An 18,312-nucleotide genomic window follows, 5' to 3' on the forward strand; every position below is an offset into this window, starting at 1 on the left:
CACGGGTAGTAATCCTAAGATCACAGCCCTGGAGGTCCTGCCCTTTAACTTAACACCCTGAGCACCCTATGCAGAACCTCGTCCCTCATCCTATCCATGTCACTGGTACCTACATGGACCACGACTTCTGGATGTTCACTCTGCCACTTAAGAATGCTGAGGACTCAGTCCGACATTTCCTGGATCCTGGCACCCGGGAGGCAACATACCATCTGGGAATCTTGTTCTCACTCACAGAGCCTCCTGTTTGTTCCGGTAACTATCGAATCCCCTATCAACACAGCATGCCTCTTCACCTTTCCCTTCGGAGTCACAGAAGCAGACTCGGTGCCCGAGACCCGATCACCATGACTTTCCTCTGTTAGGTCATTCCCCGACAATATTCACACCTGTTGCTGAGGGGGGATGGCCACAGGGGTATTCTGCACTGGCTAATAACCCTTTCCCCTTCCTGACTGTCACCCAGTTTCCTGTGTCTTGCACTTTTGGTGTAACTATCTGTCTCTATGTCCTATCTATCACCTCGTCAGCCTCCTGAATGATTTTGGAGTTCATCCATTTCCAGCTCCAACTCCTTAAGGTGGTTTGTTAGAAGCTGTGCTGGATGTAGTCGTCAGGGGCACTGGAGGGCACATCCTGCAAGATGAGCATTGCATTATCCTGCCTTGCATCTCTACTATCCTAGCTGAGCAGGTTTAAAGAAGGGAAGAAAATAACTTGAGCTTTTCTTTTTTTGTTTTCTCTGCCTGAAGCCTCGGAGAGCTAAAGCCCCAAGACCGCCACTCTGACTCTGTCCACCCCGACGACGACCACTGCACTTGTCCCTACCTTCCATTAACTTGCTCTTGCTAATCAATCCCAAATGTCGAATGGTTGCTGGTCGAAGCTCTTTCTCACTGCAGCCATCCGCTGCATGATGTTGCAATACCACCTTTGTCCTGTAGGTGTCAGCAGTGGCCCAGTTGGGAGCACTCCTGTGTTCAGGATCATACTTTGACCGGAAGTTGTACTGGCTAATAGGCTGTGCTTTGCTGAGCAGCAAGTCTCACAGATGTTCCATCTATGCACAAGTATCATCTACGCACTGCAGCTTGACTACTGAGGTTCTGGTGATCTTGGTTCAGGAGTACAATGCTGGGACTTTCTGCAGCTGGAGGAAGTTTTTTTGCAAATGAGGTGCAGCAAGAGAGATTGAGAAAGTTGTTGGGGCAATGAGTCAGCCTTGCTTGTGTCTCTGGCCATCACTGGAATTGGTTCTGCTGTGGATCTGTTGGTTAATGTCACTGCTTGTCCGCCTTCATAGAGTAAAGGTAAGACGGAGAACTCCTTTGGTATTCAGGTTTGAGGAGGGAATTCCACATTCCTTGCAAACGAAAGCTTTGGTAAGGATGAAGAAGTGTTCTCCACAGTCCATGCAGTTATGCTCCATAAAGTCTGTCATCACGGTTCCAGTCAAAGTGTGTAATTACAGTACAAAACAATTATTCTCCACAGAGGAAGCAACTATGTTGTTTATAAAGTTATACAGTCCGGAGTATGTCGACAGATTGTGCAATTATATATTGGTCACACATAATTACAGCGTTCTTCACAGAATACCTGGTAATGCTGGCAGAGTATATCATTGCAATATTGCCCATACACCAACACTATTGACCATTAAATGTACAGTTTATTGCCCAGAATATATAATTACATTGCTATCCAGAATATACATTTTAAGGTCTAGAGTACAATTACACTACATTACAGAATTTCCATAATATATAACTACACACTGTCCACAGCAAATGATTTCAGGGCTGACTACAGAGTGCTGTTTACAGAATGTACTTTGCACACTCCATGGAGTATGTGACAGTGCTGTCCACAGAATGCAATTACTCTTTCCACAGAGTATGTCATACACTCCGTAATCAAATAATGTCCAGAGAGGATGATGGATCATCATTAGTCGGGCCTTTGGCTAATCAGGGCAGCCACTTATTTGGGACAACACCTGAGGAAAAAAAAATCCAGAAGACAGCCAAGATTCCCTTCATTTATTTGGGACACCATGCTGCTTAATTGGGGCAGGTGACTGTTGCTGAGCAGTTTCTAACTAGTGTCAATTGCGCGCACTTGTGTGGACGCAGGTCCATTAAGAACAGTGTAAACAGCTCTTAAATACAAGGGGTGATCGATAAGTTCGAGGCCTAAGGTAGACGGAGTCAATTTCAGAAAACCTAGCACATTTATTTTTCAACATAGTCCCCTCCTACATTTACACACTTAGTCCAACGGTCGTGGAGCATACGGATCTTGGACCTCCAGAAAGTGATTGATAAGTTTGTGGCCGAAGGTGGAAGGAGATATTAACTTCAAACTTTCTGCATTTTCACTCAAAGAGTTGAACTGTGCTTGCATGTAAGAAGAGCTGTATAACTCATCTCCTTCTACCTTAGGCCATGAATTTATCAATCACCCCTATGGACCACCTGGAGGTCCAAGATGCTCTTGTTACATGCACGTGCAGTTCAACTCTTTGAGTGATTATGCAGAATGCTTGAAGTTAATAACTCATCAGGGATGATTGATGTTCATGGCCCAAGGTAGTAGATGAATTATTAACTTCAAATTTTCTGTATAATCACTCAAAGAGTTGACCTGCATGTGCATGTAATGAGAGATGTAGAATTCATCCCCTTCTACCTCAGGCCATGAACTTATCAATCACCCTTTATAGTGTCACTTGCATGTTTGTGTTCAAAAAGTAGTGATTTTTGTCACTGATGGTTGGCAAGTATTAAACCGTAGGACAATTCAGGACTGTTTTGCTCACTGTGGTTTCAAACAATCAGGCTGGGTGATGCCAGATATGGCCAGAAATGAAAATGAAATGATTTCACTACTTCAACAAGTTAGGAACTATGAAGAATCTGAAGGTATTGACAATTATTTTGAATGTACAAATTAAAATGAAGATTTCGAAAATGTGGTCCACTATTTGCTACATTGATTTTGTTCATTTACGGAGAATCAGAAGAATATGTCAACATACACCGGATTCCTCTCTCGATTACTTTTAGGAACTAATACACAGTTTTGTAGTACTTTAGTAGTATTGATTATGAACTAATTTATTCTGTACTTCATTTAAATGCGTAATTTGTTACTCAGTTAAATGGTAGCTTGTCTTTTTAATACTTTTTTGACTACTTTGTGAAATTTCAGCTAATTGGGCCAAAATATACTGGTCCCAATGTGTTCTAATTAATTGCAATTCTCTGTATACAGTTGTAGTGCTCTATATAAAAACATATAACAGAATTATTTTGCATTTATACTATGCCTTTAACTTAGTAAATTGTTCCAAAGTATTTTGCAAGTCTGTCATCAATGAAAGTTGTTAGACTTTTAAAGAATTTACTGTTAAAGCCATTTGGAGTATTAGTAACAGTATATTCTTTTGCCATACATTGACAGTATTATGTGCTGAAACAGAATTTTGACTAAGTACATTTCTAAAATATCTTCCAGTCGAAATGAATATTTCTCTTTCTTTGACAGGGTTTAGTATGGCTACAGGAGGAGAGATGAATGGCTCAGGGAATTTAATGGACTTCCTGGATGAATCAATCCCAGAGGTTGGAATGTATGAAGACTTCCATACGATAGACTGGTTGAGAGAAAAGTCCCGGGACACAGACAGACACAGAAAGGTATTTGAAGGATTTTCTGTATTGATTCATGGCTTGTGGAGGAATTTAAAGATTTTCTAGGTTCAGAATAAAACCCGAGAACGTTGGCAATGCCATGGAGATCAGGTGGCATCTGTGGAATATCTCTGGTAGAGTGAGACCATGGGAAGAGAATGCATGCTTTCTGAGGGGATTTCAGTTGGAGCTGGCAGACATTGTAAAGGATAATCTGTTTATGGTAGAGATTGGCAGGGTAGAAGGTGTCAGGCCTGCACCGGCACTCCCCCCCCCCCCCACTCTCTACCCAGCTAACAGGAATCACCCGCCCCTTATTTCCAACTCATCACCTGCAGTCTATTTAAACGCACCTCTCACCCACAGTATTTGTTCACCCATCAAACCAGCCAAAGTCAGCCAGTTGCTCCTAGCCTTCAGTTACCTTGTTTCCTGTAGTGTTTAGTATCTGTTCTTTCTTGTTTAGTGTGCCCTCGTGGTTTGTTTTTTTGCAGTTTACTATTGAAGTTATCACTCACCATTGAATTATCTCCGCTGCTCTGTGTTTTGGTCAAGTTTCTTCCTCATTCCTTGACAAAAGGTGAGGACCAGGAAACGTTGTTGTTGCTCTCCCCAGTGGGAGAGTGGGTGAGAGAAGAAGGGCAGGGAGTAAAGCAGATGTCATCAAGGGCTTTGCTACTAGAGTCGAGTGGAAGCCACAGTTCCCGGCATTCTAAAATCCCCTGCGTGGAATGCTTTCATGTGATGGAAGCAGAGGAATTGGGAGAATGGAATGGAGTCTGACAGGAGTCAGGGTGGTTAACATAGGTGTGGGAGTCTGTGGGCTTGTAATGGGTGTTTGTGATTAGCCTGTCCCTGAGAGCTATGGGAAAGGCAGAGTGAGAGGGTGCCAGTGTGGAGGTGTGAGTAGGGTGGAAACTGGCAGCAAAGGTGATGAAATTTTCCTGTTCTATATTAATACAAGCAGCAGCAGCTCAGTCACTGATTTACTGGATAAAATCTGAGGGAGGGTTGAGATAAGCACAGTGCCACAGGCATCTCTGCTGCATCTGTGCTGAAACTGCCCACTGCTTGCCATCCTTTCGGACACCAAAGGCTGCAGTCACACCAGCTCTTGACCACTCCTGACCTTTATCCTTCTTCTCATTCCCCTGGTTCTACCTGTTCCCACCAGTTCCCCCCACCCTCACCCCTCGCCAGCACTTCTGATCTCCCCCTCCTTGATCATGCACCATCAAGTTTTTGAGAGCGGTCTTGACCTTAGCCCTCCCTGAGCCTGATGTGACAATGAACACTTTGTCTGAACACTGAGCATTGCCTGTTTTTATTTCAGAATTCCGGCAGCTGCAGGATTTGATTTTCACTTTTTAGGTCACAGTTTACTGTCAGTGACATGGGGTGTCCTTCCTGAAGTGGCACTGCATGTTTCCTCAGCACAGAAAAGAGAAAAAGAAAACAGTGCCAACGAGCTCAAGTTTAAGTTGGAGTTCAATAATCATTCAACCATACATAAATATAGTCAAACAAAGCAGCGTTTCTCTGGGGCCAAGGTGCAAAACTCATTGCCAACAGCACACAGCACATAGCATATAATAGCACATGTGGTTACAATAGCCGAAAACACACAGTTTTCCCAGAGTGGCATGGCCTGTAGATTGATGGTGCATGGATGTCGTCCTGGTCCTGCTTGTTCTTCCGCTGCTAAGGTGATGGGTCACGCCTTCTACCTGAGCTGGAGCTGGCGAAACAAGGAGCACTGACGTTGCCTCTGAGACATTCCGAAACGTTTGGAAACATTAAAAAGATTTAGAATGGAACTTTAAACTTGAAATGTTAAAGGATTCTAAAAGATTAATCCTTGAGAAATTTTAGGACATTTAATAAAGCCATGGTTTTTGATTCAATTAGATTAAATTCAACTTTATTGTCATTGAGCCGAGTACAGGTACAAAGCCAATGAAATGCAGTTAGCATCTAACCAGAAAGTGTTATTTACAAAATAACTGTGAATAAAAATTAAGTGCTACAGCACACAAATATAAAAGTACTGAGACATTACAATATGGGTGCAATCCTGCTACAGCAGGGTCACAGCCTCAGGGACAAAGCCCTTCCTGTGCCTGCTGGTGCGGGAGCGGAGGCTCCTGTAGCGCCTACGGGGTGGGAGGAGGGTGAAAAGTAGAGCAGAGGTTAGCACAAAGCTATTACAGCTCGGGGCATTCTGGCATTTGGAGTTCAATTCCAGCACCATCTGTAAGGATTTTGTATGTTGAGTGCATGAGTTTCCTCCGGGTGCTCTGGTTTCCTCCCACAGTCCAAAGGCGAACCAGTTGTAGGTTATTGGGCATTGTAAGCTGTCCTGTGATTAGGCTGCTGTTAAATCGGTGGATTGTTGGGCATAGTGGCTCATTGGACCGGAACAGCCTGATGGGTGCTGTCTCTCTAAGTACAAATTTAAAAGTCAATAATGGAATAAGTTTGTGTAAAGATACTATATAAAAGCTGGTTAATGTTGCAAAACCTTTCTATATGACTCTTAGCTGGGTCTCTCACCATTTTGTTCATTCAGGGTAAAGGGAAAAGACCATTTATGCTGCCTTGTGCCTGTGATGCAGGTTTTTACTGCCCGTGGAATTGAGTACAAGTTGACTGAGTTCCCACTCCTGTACTGATTTCCACATGGACTATGTGATCGCTGCACAGTCAATTTCCCAGTAGTGAAACATTGGCAGAGTGGAAATTCGAGAGTGGAAATCCCAGAGCTGTTAATGCCAACAACTAATGTTGGTTGTTATGCTCAGATTTCCTCACAAAACTCATCCCAAAACTAGAACCAGAATCAGGTTTAATATCACTGGCACCTGTTGTGAAATGTATTTTGTGACAGCAGAACATGATATTAGAAGAACTATAAATTACAATAAGGAGTATATATAACAAAATTAAATTAAATATGCAGTGCAAAAAGAGCAAAAAATAGTGCTACTGGGTTGGTTGTCCATTGAGATGATAGCAGATGGGAAGAAGCAGTTCCTCAAAAATGTTGTGTGTGTGTTTTCAGGCTCCCGTACTTCCTCCTCAAAGGTAGCACTGGGTAGAGGGCATGCCCTGGGTGAAGGGGGTCCTTAATGATGGAGGATGCCTCTTTGAGGCATTGCCTTTTGAAGGTGTCCTGGATGCTGGGGAGGCGAGTGCCCATGGTGGAGCTGGCTGAGCTTACAACTTGCTACAGCTTGTTCCGACCCTCTGCAGTGGCCCCTCCATTCCAGACAGTGATGCAACCAGTTAGAATGCTCTCCACAGTATATCTCTAGAAATTTGCTTGCGTCTTTGGTGACATACCACATCTCCTCAAACTTCTAATGAAATATAGCCGCTGTCGTGCATTCTTTGTAATTGCATCAATGTGTTGGGTCCAGGATAGATCCTCTGACATGTTGACATCCAGGAATTTGATCAAACCTTGACCTCTCCCAGCCTCTTGGCTTCACCTATTGACCTTCTTACCCTCCCCTCACCTACTTACTCTGGCATCTTCCCCCTTCCTGTTCAGTCCTGACGAAGGGTCTCAGCCTGTTGATAGGTGTTGCCTGATCTGCTCAGCTCCTCCAGCAGTTGCTTTGTTTCTGCTCCTGGTCACTCCTTTTCTTTCGCTGCTATTTTTTGATCAGGGTAGCCTGCAGATAGTGAACTGAGCTCAAGTGAATAAGGACTTTCAGTTTTGTGCTTTTTGCTAATTTTTTTATTGTAATTGGAGCGATTTGTTTCTTTTTGCATGTGGTGGTGGGGTGGGGTGGGGGGGTGATCATTTTCTTTGAATGGGTTCCATGGTGTCTCTTTGTTACATGGCTGTCTGTGGGGAATTCAAATCTCAGGGTTGTATACTGCACACATATACTTTGATAATAAGTGTACACTGAAACTTTGACCCCAGCTCCTGGAGCGATGAGGCAGTAGCAGTAACTGCAGTACAGCCCACAGCATTTGGGCAAAGTTATTTTGTTCTGGTGTCTTCCTCATAGTTATTGTAGAAGAATAATTGGGCTGTCATGGTCTGCTCAGGCTAAAATGGAGAGGAATTCAATCTTATTTATTATTGTTTATCTACTGATGTCAGCTGTGACTGGGGTGGCAACACCCTCATCACTGGGCCTGAAGAGTTGTGGACTTGAATCCAGGCTCTTGCGTGGCCTTGAGAAATAGGGCACTAACTTTCAGATGAGGAGTTACACTGAGGCTCACTTCAGCCAGAAGAGAATGATGTTTAGTGTCCTGGCCACGCCTTGTTCATCAAGTCTTGATATAGGGTCTCAACCTGAAATATTGGGAATCCTCCACAGTTGCTGCCTGACCTGCTGAGTTCCTCTAGCAGTTTTTTTTCCCTCAGATTACAGCATCTGCAGAATCTTGTGTCTCTTCTTCAACGAACATCATTAACTCAATTTCAACACAGCACAAATAGGGGGCTATTGCAGGATCAAACTTGCCTACTGCACTCCCTTCATTATAGCAATGGCTGCTCTTCAGAATTTAGCAGGAAGGCTGAGGCATCCTGATGTCGTAAATGTTGCAAAGTGAACGAAAATCTCTTTTTACCCCTGTGACCCCAATGACAATAAAGTTTCTTGCAGCAATAAACCAATTCACCCATTCAGCACACTTCTATCCAATGTGCTTCAGTTACTTAGGCTAATGATGGCCCATGCCCTGGATTATCTACAGACAAGGGAGCAAACTCTTACAGCTTAATCTCTGCAAGGTGTTCCTTTTGTAAAACACAACCATATGACTAAGTGCTGGTATGAACATGAGGGACACATATTGCAGCAGCTCGGTGAAACAAACCAGTCACTGTCACCATGGGAACAGATCATTTGTGTAACATACAAGGGACCTTGTTACTTCCATAGTCAAACACCCCCAGGTTACGAATGAATGAGTTCCCGTAATAATAAATTCAAAACTTAATCGTGAATACTTATGTTCATCTGTTTGAACAGCAAAACTAGTTTCCTCTCTCTCTCCACTTATTCTTTTTTATCAGCATGAATGAGTTAGGCCGAAGGGCTTGTTTTTATGCTGTATGACTTTATCAGTCTTAGGTGTTATTGATGACTTTCACTACAAAATTGTGAAGATGCGATTACTATATGGAGTGATTTTTGTGCGTATGGACATCTGTAAAAACAGAGCTTGTTTGTAATCTGGGGGCTGCCTGTATGTTTTAAACTGAGGACTAGTAAAGTTTTACATTAACAGGGGTGAATTTGTCATCTAAGTAATAATTCTGCTAATGTAAATGACAGACAATTTCTTTGGAATGTCTCCTTGTCCATAAGGTTTCTTCAAGGTAAGATGAGCTAAGGCTTGTTTCAGGATGATAGGTTTGGAAGCTGAACTGTTGGCACGAGATTCAGGCTCTCAAGTTATCCTTTCTGAGGGAAGGATAAGAAGGACAGATGGTTTGGTGAAGAGATTCTAAAGAGGACCAGATGACAGAAGGCCTGGGGTGTTGGTGGGACAGATGGCAGAAGTCATTGAAGAGGTCACAGCTGGAGGAAGGGTCAACACCTGTTGAGTGTGATCCTGGGGAGTGGAGCACGCGTTAACCGCGATCCTGGGGAGTGGAACACGTGTTGAGTGCGATCCTGGGGAGTGTAACACCCGTTGACCGCGATCCTGGGGAGTATAACACGCGTTGACCGCGATCCTGGGGAGCGGAGCATGCATTGAGTGTGATCCTGGGGAGTGTAACACCCGTTGACCGCGATCCTGGGGAGTGGAACACGCGTTGAGTGCGATCCTGGGGAGTGTAACGCGCGTTGACCACGATCCTGGGGAGTATAACACGCGTTGACCGCGATCCTGTGGAGCAGAGCACAAGTTGAGCGCGATCCTGGGGAGCGGAGCACAAGTTGAGCGTGATCTTGGGCAGCGGAACACGCGTTGAGCGCGATCCTGGGGAGTATAAAACGCGTTGACCGCAATCCTTGGGAGTGTAACACGCATTGAGCGCTATCCTGGGGAGTGTAACATGTGTTGAGTGTGATCCTGGGGAGTATAACTCATGTTGAGCGCTATCCTGGGGAGTGTAACACGCATTGAGTGTGATCCTGGGGAGTATAACACATGTTGACCACGATCCTGGGGAGCATAACACGTGTTGACCGCGATGCTGGGGAGCGGAACACACGTTGTGTGTGATCCTGGGGAGTATAACACGCATTGACCGCGATCCTGGGGAGCGGAACATGCGTTGAGCGCAATCCTGGGGAACGGAATACGCGATGAGCGCGATCCTGGGGAGTGTAACACGCGTTGAGTGCGATCCTGGGGAGCGGAACACGCGTTGAGCGCGATCCTGGGGAGTGTAACACGCGTTGAGTGCGATCCTGGGGAGTATAACACGCGTTGACCGCGATCCTGGGGAGCGGAGCACAAGTTGAGCGCGATCCTGGGGAGCGGAGCGCAAGTTGAGCGTGATCTTGGGCAGCGGAACACGCGTTGAACGCGATTCTGGGGAGTATAACACGCGTTGACTGCGATCCTGGTGAGTGTAACACGCGATGAACGCGATCCTGGGGAGTATAACTCACGATGAGTGTGATCCTGGGGAGTGTAACACGCGATGAGTGTGATCCTGGGGAGTATAACTCATGTTGAGTGTGATCCTGGGGAGTATAACTCATGTTGAGTGTGATCCTGGGGAGTGTAACACGAGTTGAGTGTGATCCTGGGGAGTGTAACACGTGTTGAGTGTGATCCTGGGGAGTGTAACACGCGATGAGTGTGATCCTGGGGTGTGTAACATGTGTTGAGTGTGATCCTGGGGAGTATAACACGCGTTGAGTGTGATCCTGGGGAGTATAACACGCGTTGCGTGTGATCCTGGGGAGTGTAACACGCGATGAGTGTGATCCTGGGGTGTGTAACATGTGTTGAGTGTGATCCTGGGGAGTATAACACGCGTTGAGTGTGATCCTGGGGAGTATAACACGCGTTGAGTGTGATCCTGGGGAGTATAACACGCGTTGAGTGTGATCCTGGGGAGTATAACACGTGTTGAGTGTGATCCTGGGGAGCGTAACTCATGTTGAGTGTGATCTTGGGGAGTGTAACATGCGTTGAGTGTGATCCTGGGGAGCGTAACACGTGTTGAATGTGATCCTGGGGAGTGTAATTCATGTTGAGTGTGATCCTGGGGAGTGTAACTCATGTTGAGTGTGATCCTGGGGAGTATAACACGTGTTGAGTGTGATCCTGGGGAGTGTAACACGCGTTGAGTGTGATCCTGGGGAGTGTAACTCACGTTGAGTGTGATCCTGGGGAGTGTAACATGTGTTGAGTGTGATCCTGGGGAGCGTAACACGTGTTGAGTGTGATCCTGGGGAGTGTAACTCACGTTGAGTGTGATCCTGGGGAGCGTAACACGTGTTGAGTGTGATCCTGGGGAGTATAACACGTGTTGAGTGTGATCCTGGGGAGTATAACACGTGTTGAGTGTGATCCTGGGGAGTGTAACTCACGTTGAGTGTGATCCTGGGGAGTATAACACGCGTTGAGTGTGATCCTGGGGAGTATAAAACGCGCTGACCGCAATCCTGGGGAGTATAACACGCGTTGACTGCGATCCTGGGGACTATAAAACGTGTTGACCGCAATCCTGGGGAGCGGAGCACCTGATGAGCGCGATCCTTGGGAGTGTAACACGCGTTGAGCGCTATCCTGGGGTGTGTAACATGTGTTGAGTGTGATCCTGGGGAGTATAACACGCGTTGAGTGTGATCCTGGGGAGTATAACACGCGTTGCGTGTGATCCTGGGGAGTGTAACACGCGATGAGTGTGATCCTGGGGAGTATAACACGCGTTGAGTGTGATCCTGGGGAGTGTAACACGTGTTGAGTGTGATCCTGGGGAGCGTAACATGCGTTGAGTGTGATCCTGGGGAGCGTAACTCATGTTGAGTGTGATCTTGGGGAGTGTAACATGCGTTGAGTGTGATCCTGGGGAGCGTAACACGTGTTGAATGTGATCCTGGGGAGTGTAACACGCATTGAGTGTGATCCTGGGGAGCGTAACACGTGTTGAGTGTGATCCTGGGGAGTGTAACTCATGTTGAGTGTGATCCTGGGGAGTATAACATGTGTTGAGTGTGATCCTGGGGAGTGTAACTCACGTTGAGTGTGATCCTGGGGAGCATAACACGTGTTGAGTGTGATCCTGGGGAGTGTAACTCACGTTGAGTGTGATCCTGGGGAGCATAACACGTGTTGAGTGTGATCCTGGGGAGCATAACACGTGTTGAGTGTGATCCTGGGGAGCATAACACGTGTTGAGTGTGATCCTGGGGAGCGTAACACGTGTTGAATGTGATCCTGGGGAGTGTAACTCATGTTGAGTGTGATCCTGGGGAGTATAACATGTGTTGAGTGTGATCCTGGGGAGTGTAACTCACGTTGAGTGTGATCCTGGGGAGCATAACACGTGTTGAGTGTGATCCTGGGGAGTGTAACTCACGTTGAGTGTGATCCTGGGGAGCATAACACGTGTTGAGTGTGATCCTGGGGAGCATAACACGTGTTGAGTGTGATCCTGGGGAGTGTAACTCACGTTGAGTGTGATCCTGGGGAGCGTAACACGCGATGAGTGTGATCCTGGGGAGTATAACACATGTTGACCACGATCCTGGGGAGCGTAACACGTGTTGACCGCGATGCTGGGGAGCGGAACACACGTTGTGTGTGATCCTGGGGAGTATAACACGCATTGACCGCGATCCTGGGGAGCGGAACATGCGTTGAGCGCAATCCTGGGGAACGGAATACGCGATGAGCGCGATCCTGGGGAGTGTAACACGCGTTGAGTGCGATCCTGGGGAGCGGAACACGCGTTGAGCGCGATCCTGGGGAGTGTAACACGCGTTGAGTGCGATCCTGGGGAGTATAACACGCGTTGACCGCGATCCTGGGGAGCGGAGCACAAGTTGAGCGCGATCCTGGGGAGCGGAGCGCAAGTTGAGCGTGATCTTGGGCAGCGGAACACTCGTTGAACGCGATTCTGGGGAGTATAACACGCGTTGACTGCGATCCTGGTGAGTGTAACAAGCGATGAACGCGATCCTGGGGAGCATAACACGTGTTGAGTGTGATCCTGGGGAGTATAACACGTGTTGAGTGTGATCCTGGGGAGTGTAACTCACGTTGAGTGTGATCCTGGGGAGTATAACACGTGTTGAGTGTGATCCTGGGGAGTATAACTCACGTTAAGTGTGATCCTGGGGAGTATAACACGTGTTGAGTGTGATCCTGGGGAGTGTAACTCACGTTAAGTGTGATCCTGGGGAGCGTAACTCATGTTGAGTGTGATCCTGGGGAGTATAACTCACGATGAGTGTGATCCTGGGGAGTGTAACACGCGTTGAGTGTGATCCTGGGGAGTATAACTCACGATGAGTGTGATCCTGGGGAGCGTAACACGTGTTGAGTGTGATCCTGGGGAGCGTAACTCACGATGAGTGTGATCCTGGGGAGTATAACACGTGTTGAGTGTGATCCTGGGGAGTATAACACGTGTTAAGTGTGATCCTGGGGAGTGTAACTCACGTTAAGTGTGATCCTGGGGAGTATAACTCACGTTAAGTGTGATCCTGGGGAGTATAACTCACGTTAAGTGTGATCCTGGGGAGTATAACTCACGTTAAGTGTGATCCTGGGGAGTGTAACTCACGTTAAGTGTGATCCTGGGGAGTGTAACTCACGTTAAGTGTGATCCTGGGGAGTGTAACACGAGTTGAGTGTGATCCTGGGGAGTATAACACGTGTTAAGTGTGATCCTGGGGAGTGTAACTCACGTTAAGTGTGATCCTGGGGAGTATAACTCACGTTAAGTGTGATCCTGGGGAGTATAACTCACGTTAAGTGTGATCCTGGGGAGTATAACTCACGTTAAGTGTGATCCTGGGGAGTATAACTCACGATGAGTGTGATCCTGGGGAGTATAACATGCGTTGAGTGTGATCCTGGGGAGTATAACTCACGTTAAGTGTGATCCTGGGGAGTATAACTCACGTTAAGTGTGATCCTGGGGAGTATAACTCACGATGAGTGTGATCCTGGGGAGTATAACATGCGTTGAGTGTGATCCTGGGGAGTATAACATGTGTTGAGTGTGATCCTGGGGAGCGTAACTCACGTTAAGTGTGATCCTGGGGAGTATAACACGTGTTGAGTGTGATCCTGGGGAGTATAACTCATGTTGAGTGTGATCCTGGGGAGTATAACTCACGTTAAGTGTGATCCTGGGGAGTATAACACGTGTTGAGTGTGATCCTGGGGACTATAAAACGTGTTGACCGCAATCCTGGGGAGCGGAGCACCTGATGAGCGCGATCCTTGGGAGTGTAACACGCGTTGAGCACTATCTTGGGGAGTGTAACATGTGTTGAGTGTGATCCTGGGGAGTGTAACACGCATTGAGTGTGATCCTGGGGAGTGTAACACGTGTTGAGTGTGATCCTGGGGAGTATAACATGTGTTGAGTGTGATCCTGGGGAGTGTAACACGCGTTGAGTGTGATCCTGGGGAGTGTAACACGCGTTGAGTGTGATCCTGGGGAGCGTAACTCATGTTGAGTGTGATCCTGGGGAGCGTAACACGCGTTGAGTGTGATCCTGGGGAGCGTAACTCATGTTGAGTGTGATCCTGGGGAGTGTAACTCATGTTGAGTGTGATCCTGGGGAGCTTAACACGTGTTGAGTGTGATCCTGGGGAGCGTAACTCACGTTGAGTGTGATCCTGGGGAGCGTAACTCACGTTGAGTGTGATCCTGGGGAGCGTAACTCATGTTGAATGTGATCCTGGGGAGTGTAACTCACGTTGAGTGTGATCCTGGGGAGCGTAACACGCGTTGACCGCGATCCTGGGGTGTATAACATGTGTTGACCACGATCCTGTGGAGCAGAGCACAAGTTGAGCGCGATCCTGGGGAGCGGAGCACAAGTTGAGCGTGATCTTGGGCAGCGGAACACGCGTTGAACGCGATCCTGGGGAGTATAACACGTGTTGACTGCGATCCTGGGGAGTGTAACACGCGTTGAGTGTGATCCTGGGGAGTGTAACACGCGATGAGTGTGATCCTGGGGAGTGTAACACGCGTTGAGTGAGATCCTGGGGAGTGTAACACGCGTTGAGTGTTAACCTGGGGAGTGTAACACGCGATGAGTGTGATCCTGGGGTGTGTAACATGTGTTGAGTGTGATCCTGGGGAGTATAACACGCGTTGAGTGTGATCCTGGGGAGTATAACACGCGTTGTGTGTGATCCTGGGGAGTGTAACAGGCGATGAGTGTGATCCTGGGGAGTATAACACGCGTTGAGTGTGATCCTGGGGAGTGTAACACGTGTTGAGTGTGATCCTGGGGAGCGTAACTCATGTTGAGTGTGATCTTGGGGAGTGTAACATGTGTTGAATGTGATCCTGGGGAGCGTAACATGCGTTGAGTGTGATCCTGGGGAGCGTAACATGCGTTGAGTGTGATCCTGGGGAGCGTAACTCATGTTGAGTGTGATCTTGGGGAGTGTAACATGCGTTGAGTGTGATCCTGGGGAGTGTAACACGTGTTGAATGTGATCCTGGGGAGCGTAACTCATGTTGAGTGTGATCCTGGGGAGTGTAACTCATGTTGAGTGTGATCCTGGGGAGTATAACACGTGTTGAGTGTGATCCTGGGGAGTGTAACTCACGTTGAGTGAGATCCTGGGGAGTGTAACTCATGTTGAGTGTGATCCTGGGGAGCGTAACACGTGTTGAGTGTGATCCTGGGGAGCGTAACTCATGTTGAGTGTGATCCTGGGGAGTGTAACACGTGTTGAGTGTGATCCTGGGGAGTGTAACTCACGTTGAGTGAGATCCTGGGGAGTGTAACACGTGTTGAGTGTGATCCTGGGGAGCGTAACACGCGTTGAGTGTGATCCTGGGGAGCGTAACACGTGTTGAGTGTGATCCTGGGGAGCGTAACACGCGTTGAGTGTGATCCTGGGGAGCGTAACACGTGTTGAGTGTGATCCTGGGGAGTGTAACTCACGTTGAGTGTGATCCTGGGGAGCGTAACACGTGTTGACTGTGATCCTGGGGAGCGTAACACGTGTTGAGTGTGATCCTGGGGAGCGTAACACGTGTTGAGTGTGATCCTGGGGAGCGTAACACGCGTTGAGTGTGATCCTGGGGAGTGTAACATGTGTTGAGTGTGATCCTGGGGAGCGTAACACGCGTTGAGTGTGATCCTGGGGAGTGTAACTCACGTTGAGTGTGATCCTGGGGAGTGTAACACGCGTTGAGTGTGATCCTGGGGAGTGTAACACGCGTTGAGTGTGATCCTGGGGAGTGTAACTCACATTGAGTGTGATCCTGGGGAGTATAACACGCGTTGAGTGTGATCCTGGGGAGTGTAACACGCGTTGAGTGTGATCCTGGGGAGTATAACACGCGTTGAGTGTGATCCTGGGGAGTATAACACGCGATGAGTGTGATCCTGGGGAGTATAACACGCGTTGAGTGTGATCCTGGGGAGTGTAACACGCGATGAGTGTGATCCTGGGGAGTGTAACTCACGTTGAGTGTGATCCTGGGGAGCGTAACACGTGTTGACTGTGATCCTGGGGAGTGTAACTCACGTTGAGTGTGATCCTGGGGAGTGTAACACGCGTTGAGTGCGATCCTGGGGAGCGTAACACGTGTTGAGTGTGATCCTGGGGAGCGTAACACGCGTTGAGTGTGATCCTGGGGAGTGTAACTCACGTTGAGTGTGATCCTGGGGAGTGTAACACGCGTTGAGTGTGATCCTGGGGAGCGTAACACGCGTTGAGTGTGATCCTGGGGAGTATAACACGCGATGAGTGTGATCCTGGGGAGTGTAACTCACATTGAGTGTGATCCTGGGGAGTATAACACGCGTTGAGTGTGATCCTGGGGACTATAAAACGTGTTGACCGCAATCCTGGGGAGCGGAGCACCTGATGAGCGCGATCCTTGGGAGTGTAACACGCGTTGAGCACTATCTTGGGGAGTGTAACATGTGTTGAGTGTGATCCTGGGGAGTATAACACGCGTTGAGTGTGATCCTGGGGAGTATAACACGCGTTGCGTGTGATCCTGGGGAGTGTAACACGCGATGAGTGTGATCCTGGGGAGTATAACACGCGTTGAGTGTGATCCTGGGGAGTGTAACACGTGTTGAGTGTGATCCTGGGGAGCGTAACATGCGTTGAGTGTGATCCTGGGGAGCGTAACTCATGTTGAGTGTGATCCTGGGGAGTGTAACATGCGTTGAGTGTGATCCTGGGGAGCGTAACACGTGTTGAATGTGATCCTGGGGAGTGTAACTCATGTTGAGTGTGATCCTGGGGAGTATAACATGTGTTGAGTGTGATCCTGGGGAGTGTAACACGCGTTGAGTGTGATCCTGGGGAGTGTAACTCACGTTGAGTGTGATCCTGGGGAGCGTAACACGTGTTGAGTGTGATCCTGGGGAGCATAACACGCGTTGAGTGTGATCCTGGGGAGCGTAACACGCGATGAGTGTGATCCTGGGGAGTATAACTCATGTTGAATCTGCTCCTGGGGAGCTTAACACGTGTTGAGTGTGATCCTGGGGAGTATAACTCACGTTGAGTGTGATCCTGGGGAGTGTAACATGTGTTGAGTGTGATCCTGGGGAGTATAACACGTGTTGAATGTGATCCTGGGGAATGTAACACGCACTGAGTGTGATCCTGGGGAGTATAACTCATGTTGAGTGTGATCTTGGGAGTGTAACACGTGTTGACTGTGATCCTGGGGAGTGTAACATGCATTGAGTGTGATCCTTGGGAGTATAAAACGCGCTGACCGCAATCCTGGGGAGCGGAGCTCCTGATGAGCGCGATCCTTGGGAGTGTAACACGCATTGAGCGCTATCCTGGGGAGTGTAACATGTGTTGAGTGTGATCCTGGGGAGTATAACTCATGTTGAGTGTGATCCTGGGGAGCGTAACACGTGTTGAGTGTGATCCTGGGGAGTGTAACATGTGTTGAGTGTGATCCTAGGGAGTGTAACACGTGTTGAGTGTGATCCTGGGGAGTGTAACACGTGTTGAGTGTGATCCTGGGGAGTATAACTCATGTTGAGTGTGATCCTGGGGAGCGTAACTCATGTTGAGTGTGATCCTGGGGAGTGTAACACGAGTTGAGTGTGATCCTGGGGAGCGTAACTCATGTTGAGTGTGATCCTGGGGAGTGTAACACGAGTTGAGTGTGATCCTGGGGAGTGTAACACGCGTTGAGTGTGATCCTGGGGAGTATAACACATGTTGAGTGTGATCCTGGGGAGCTTAACACGTGCTGTGCGTGATCCTGGAGATCGGAACACGCGTTGAGTGCGATCCTGGGGAGTATAACACGCGTTGACCGTGATCCTGTGGCGCAGAGCACAAGTTGAGCGCGATCCTGGGGAGCGGAACACGCGTTGAACGCGATCCTGGGGAGTATAACACGTGTTGACTGCGATCCTGGTGAGTGTAACACGCGTTGACTGCGATCCTGTGGCGCAGAGCACAAGTTGAGCGCGATCCTGGGGAGCGG

The 18,312-nt window shown here is 48.0% G+C and overlaps 1 protein-coding gene across 2 annotated transcripts in view; it reads left to right on the top strand.

Moving 5' to 3' along the window:
• The window catches only part of LOC132393121 (H(+)/Cl(-) exchange transporter 4), a 112,578-nt gene that overhangs the window by 31,605 nt on the left and 62,661 nt on the right, over positions 1-18,312 (top strand). Inside the window, exons 1-2 of one of the 2 annotated variants that reach the window (XM_059967948.1) lie at positions 1,027-1,310; positions 3,550-3,701. In XM_059967948.1, the coding sequence (XP_059823931.1) occupies positions 3,558-3,701 (144 nt within the window). In that variant the 5' untranslated portion in view covers positions 1,027-1,310; positions 3,550-3,557. Of the gene's footprint in view, positions 1-1,026; positions 1,311-3,549; positions 3,702-18,312 lie in introns of those variants that run through there. The other variant, XM_059967947.1, reaches the window with a different exon arrangement.

Source organism: Hypanus sabinus, chromosome 4, assembly GCF_030144855.1.
Source record: "Hypanus sabinus isolate sHypSab1 chromosome 4, sHypSab1.hap1, whole genome shotgun sequence".
Taxonomy (NCBI): Eukaryota; Metazoa; Chordata; class Chondrichthyes; order Myliobatiformes; family Dasyatidae; genus Hypanus; species Hypanus sabinus.